We start from the raw sequence: 2,883 nt of genomic DNA on the forward strand, positions 1-2,883 counted from the left end.
TAACCCGGTAGCTAGCCACAGCAATGTGTCGGAGGAAACACTGTACACCTGGCGACCGTGTCAGCGTGCATGCGCCCGGCCCGCCACAGGAGTCGCTACAGCACGACGGGACAAGGACATCCCGGGCCGGCAACCCTCCATAACCCGGACAACGCTGGGCCAATTGTGCGCCGCCTTATGGATCTCCTGGTCGCGGCCAGCTGCAACACAGCCTGGTGTCGAACCCGGATTTGTAGTGACGCTGCTAGCACTGCCTTAGACCGCTGCGCCACTCAGGAGGCCTATTAGGTAACACTTTACATTAACAATGCATGAAAAACAAGATGGAAAGGATGAACATTTGCACGACAGAGTAGCCTAAAACTGCTTCATTTTGGTATTCTGGGGCAAGCTGTTATAGGTCAAATTTAAAATGACAGGATAGAGAAAACAAGATGCTTACCGTCCAGTGGTTGACATCCCCCAGACTTTCTCCGTCCCTGTACTTTCATTCTGCAGGACTCTTTTACTGAACCCAAGTCCCACTCGGTCATAAGTGCACACCTGTGGGTGGGAAAATGGGAACAATCAAATGTATTTTTTAAGCCTTTTTCACATCAGCAGTTGTAACAAAAACGTTGGAACCAGGACAATATTTGCAATCATATTATACACAATTCTGGTCAGGGAATGTAGTCCATCAATTTGTTTGTCCCACAAAAATAAAACCCTTCTAGAACTGTTGAATCATTAACAGAGTTGCCTGAAACGATGTACTGTATTTCTCCTTACCTTGGTTAGCAGTGCAATGTTCTCTTGTACATGGAACCAGATGTCAGAGGACATACCAGTGGGGGCATCCAGTATGACTACACAGGAAACAGAGTAGTTAGGGCTTACATCTGAGAGGAGATGACAGTTGTGTTGACATTTCTGGCAAGCTAGCAGACTTACCAACTGGCTGTCCTTGTCCTTTGCACATCAGGTGCATCTTTTGACCTAAACCGATATCTATAATTTCACCACCTGAAAAAAAAAAGATACAAATTAATCAATGCTGATAATCTTAATCATTGCTGATAATCTTAATCATAATGTAATGGTTTTATTGACCTTCTATACTCATTAAAGAATAAAGTTGAGGGAGGAAAGTGAATGTCAGTGAGGCAGGAAGGTGAATGTCATGTCTGCAGCAGGTTACCTTCTGGCAGTAACAGTTGGCCCTCTCTTTGCAATGATGCATAGTTCAGAAAGGGAGGGATGAGGATGATGAGGAGGAGACATTTTCCAACTGAGGTAACATTCGACCAGCACCTGCTCGTTTTAGCCACTTGTTGTGGTCGATGTTGTTGCTGTTGTTGACTGGTCTCTCCTGAACCTGCAGTCTGTCTGTCAGTCTGTCATAGGATAATAATAATCAACATGTTTCTGTCAAAGTGTGGATAAGCTACCTAGCTGGCAGTTGCAGCTGTCAGTAAGCCATAGTTACATAAACATGTGTCAGTCAAAATGCCTCTGCAATGAGCCTTGGTATGGTTTTAACTAAAGCATTGTGTCCACATGTAAGTTAAGTCATGTAACCAGTGTAACGTTAATGGAAGATAGTAATATCAGGGCTAGGTAAAGCAATTACCTAGGCTACTTGCTATGCCTTGCGGTAGTACTTAGCTAGTTCAGTTTGATTTGAACATCTGAGAGGAGATGGCAGTGGTGTCGACATTTCTGTCTCGCAAGCTAACCGAGCTAGTAACGTTAGATTAGCAGCCTATCGAAGTACAGTAGATAGCTACCTTTTTGTCTGTCCTAGCATCTCCAGTGGCTTCTTGACCGTCTGTCCTTCTGCGCATTTTTGAGTGTCAAGTTATAATAAAGTATTCTAGAAACTATCTATCTACCAGCTGAAACCGGGATGTGAATTCACAGGATTGAATGAATGCACCGCGTTAGCTAGAACTTCCTGGAAATGTACAGACGCCGAAATGGGACAACAATGCTTTCAGCTCAGAGGCGAGACTGCAACATAAATTCGGTTTTCACTGCCACTACTGCCGCCGCCGTCTTCTTCTTCTTCTTCTTCTTCTTCTTCTTCTTCTTCTTTTATGAAGTTTAACGGCGGTTGGCATCCAATTTGTTGCATTACCGCCACCTACTAAACTGGAGTACAACTCCCTTATACTTTACTTGAAAAATAAAAATGTACTAAATAAATAACCTAACATCTAACACTATACTCACTAGGTTTAAAATGATATAAAATAAAATTAACACCCCACCTACTCCACTAATTAAATGTATTTATTCCTACCTCATGCCATCACCCTGAAAGGATGGGCCTCACCACTTAACACATCCTGTAACTCTTCTGCTGTCAAGTCTCACACACCCAAATACCTCTCTGCAGCTGCCAACATAACATCAATTTTTGAAGACTTCCATTCCATCCCTGCAGAACAATTAATAACCATTGCTATAAACGCTAAAAATACAATCTTGCTGAAACTTATTTGACTTTTTGGCCTATCCCTCTGTACTGGTATATCTCTACTACTCTCACCACTCCTCTCCCTTAACCCATCTTCCTATACTTTCTTCACTACCTCAGCATATGACAACTTCTGCTCTACTCTAACCCTGGAAACGTCAACCTGCCTCTCTCGCAAGAGATATTTCTGATCCCCAGCTCCATGAGCAACCCCTACAATTAACAGATTCCACGACTTTCCCCAATACTACACATTCCTTTGTCTCATGCCCTTCTGCACATTTCTCACACCTTGGACACTCCCTACTACACACTGCTGCCACATGCCCATAAGCTTGAGACCTGTAACATCTTAATATATTTGGCACATACACTCGTACAGGATAACTTATATATCCTAACTTTTATATCCTTCACTTTGT

General features: G+C 43.1%; 1 protein-coding gene across 1 annotated transcript in view; it reads right to left on the reverse strand.

The window, feature by feature from the left end:
• The window catches only part of si:dkey-122a22.2 (uncharacterized), a 23,731-nt gene extending 21,679 nt beyond the window's left edge, over nucleotides 1-2,052 (reverse strand). The window contains exons 1-5 of the mRNA XM_035746212.2: nucleotides 1,770-2,052; nucleotides 1,181-1,376; nucleotides 934-1,005; nucleotides 772-848; nucleotides 443-543 (exon numbers count right to left, since the gene is read on the reverse strand). Coding sequence (XP_035602105.2) covers nucleotides 443-543; nucleotides 772-848; nucleotides 934-1,005; nucleotides 1,181-1,376; nucleotides 1,770-1,826 — 503 coding nt within the window. The 5' untranslated portion in view covers nucleotides 1,827-2,052. The remainder of the gene's footprint in view (nucleotides 1-442; nucleotides 544-771; nucleotides 849-933; nucleotides 1,006-1,180; nucleotides 1,377-1,769) is intronic.
• Nucleotides 2,053-2,883: the final 831 nt, after the last annotated feature.

The sequence above is a fragment of the Oncorhynchus keta genome, chromosome 31 (assembly GCF_023373465.1).
Source record: "Oncorhynchus keta strain PuntledgeMale-10-30-2019 chromosome 31, Oket_V2, whole genome shotgun sequence".
Lineage (NCBI taxonomy): Eukaryota > Metazoa > Chordata > Actinopteri > Salmoniformes > Salmonidae > Oncorhynchus > Oncorhynchus keta.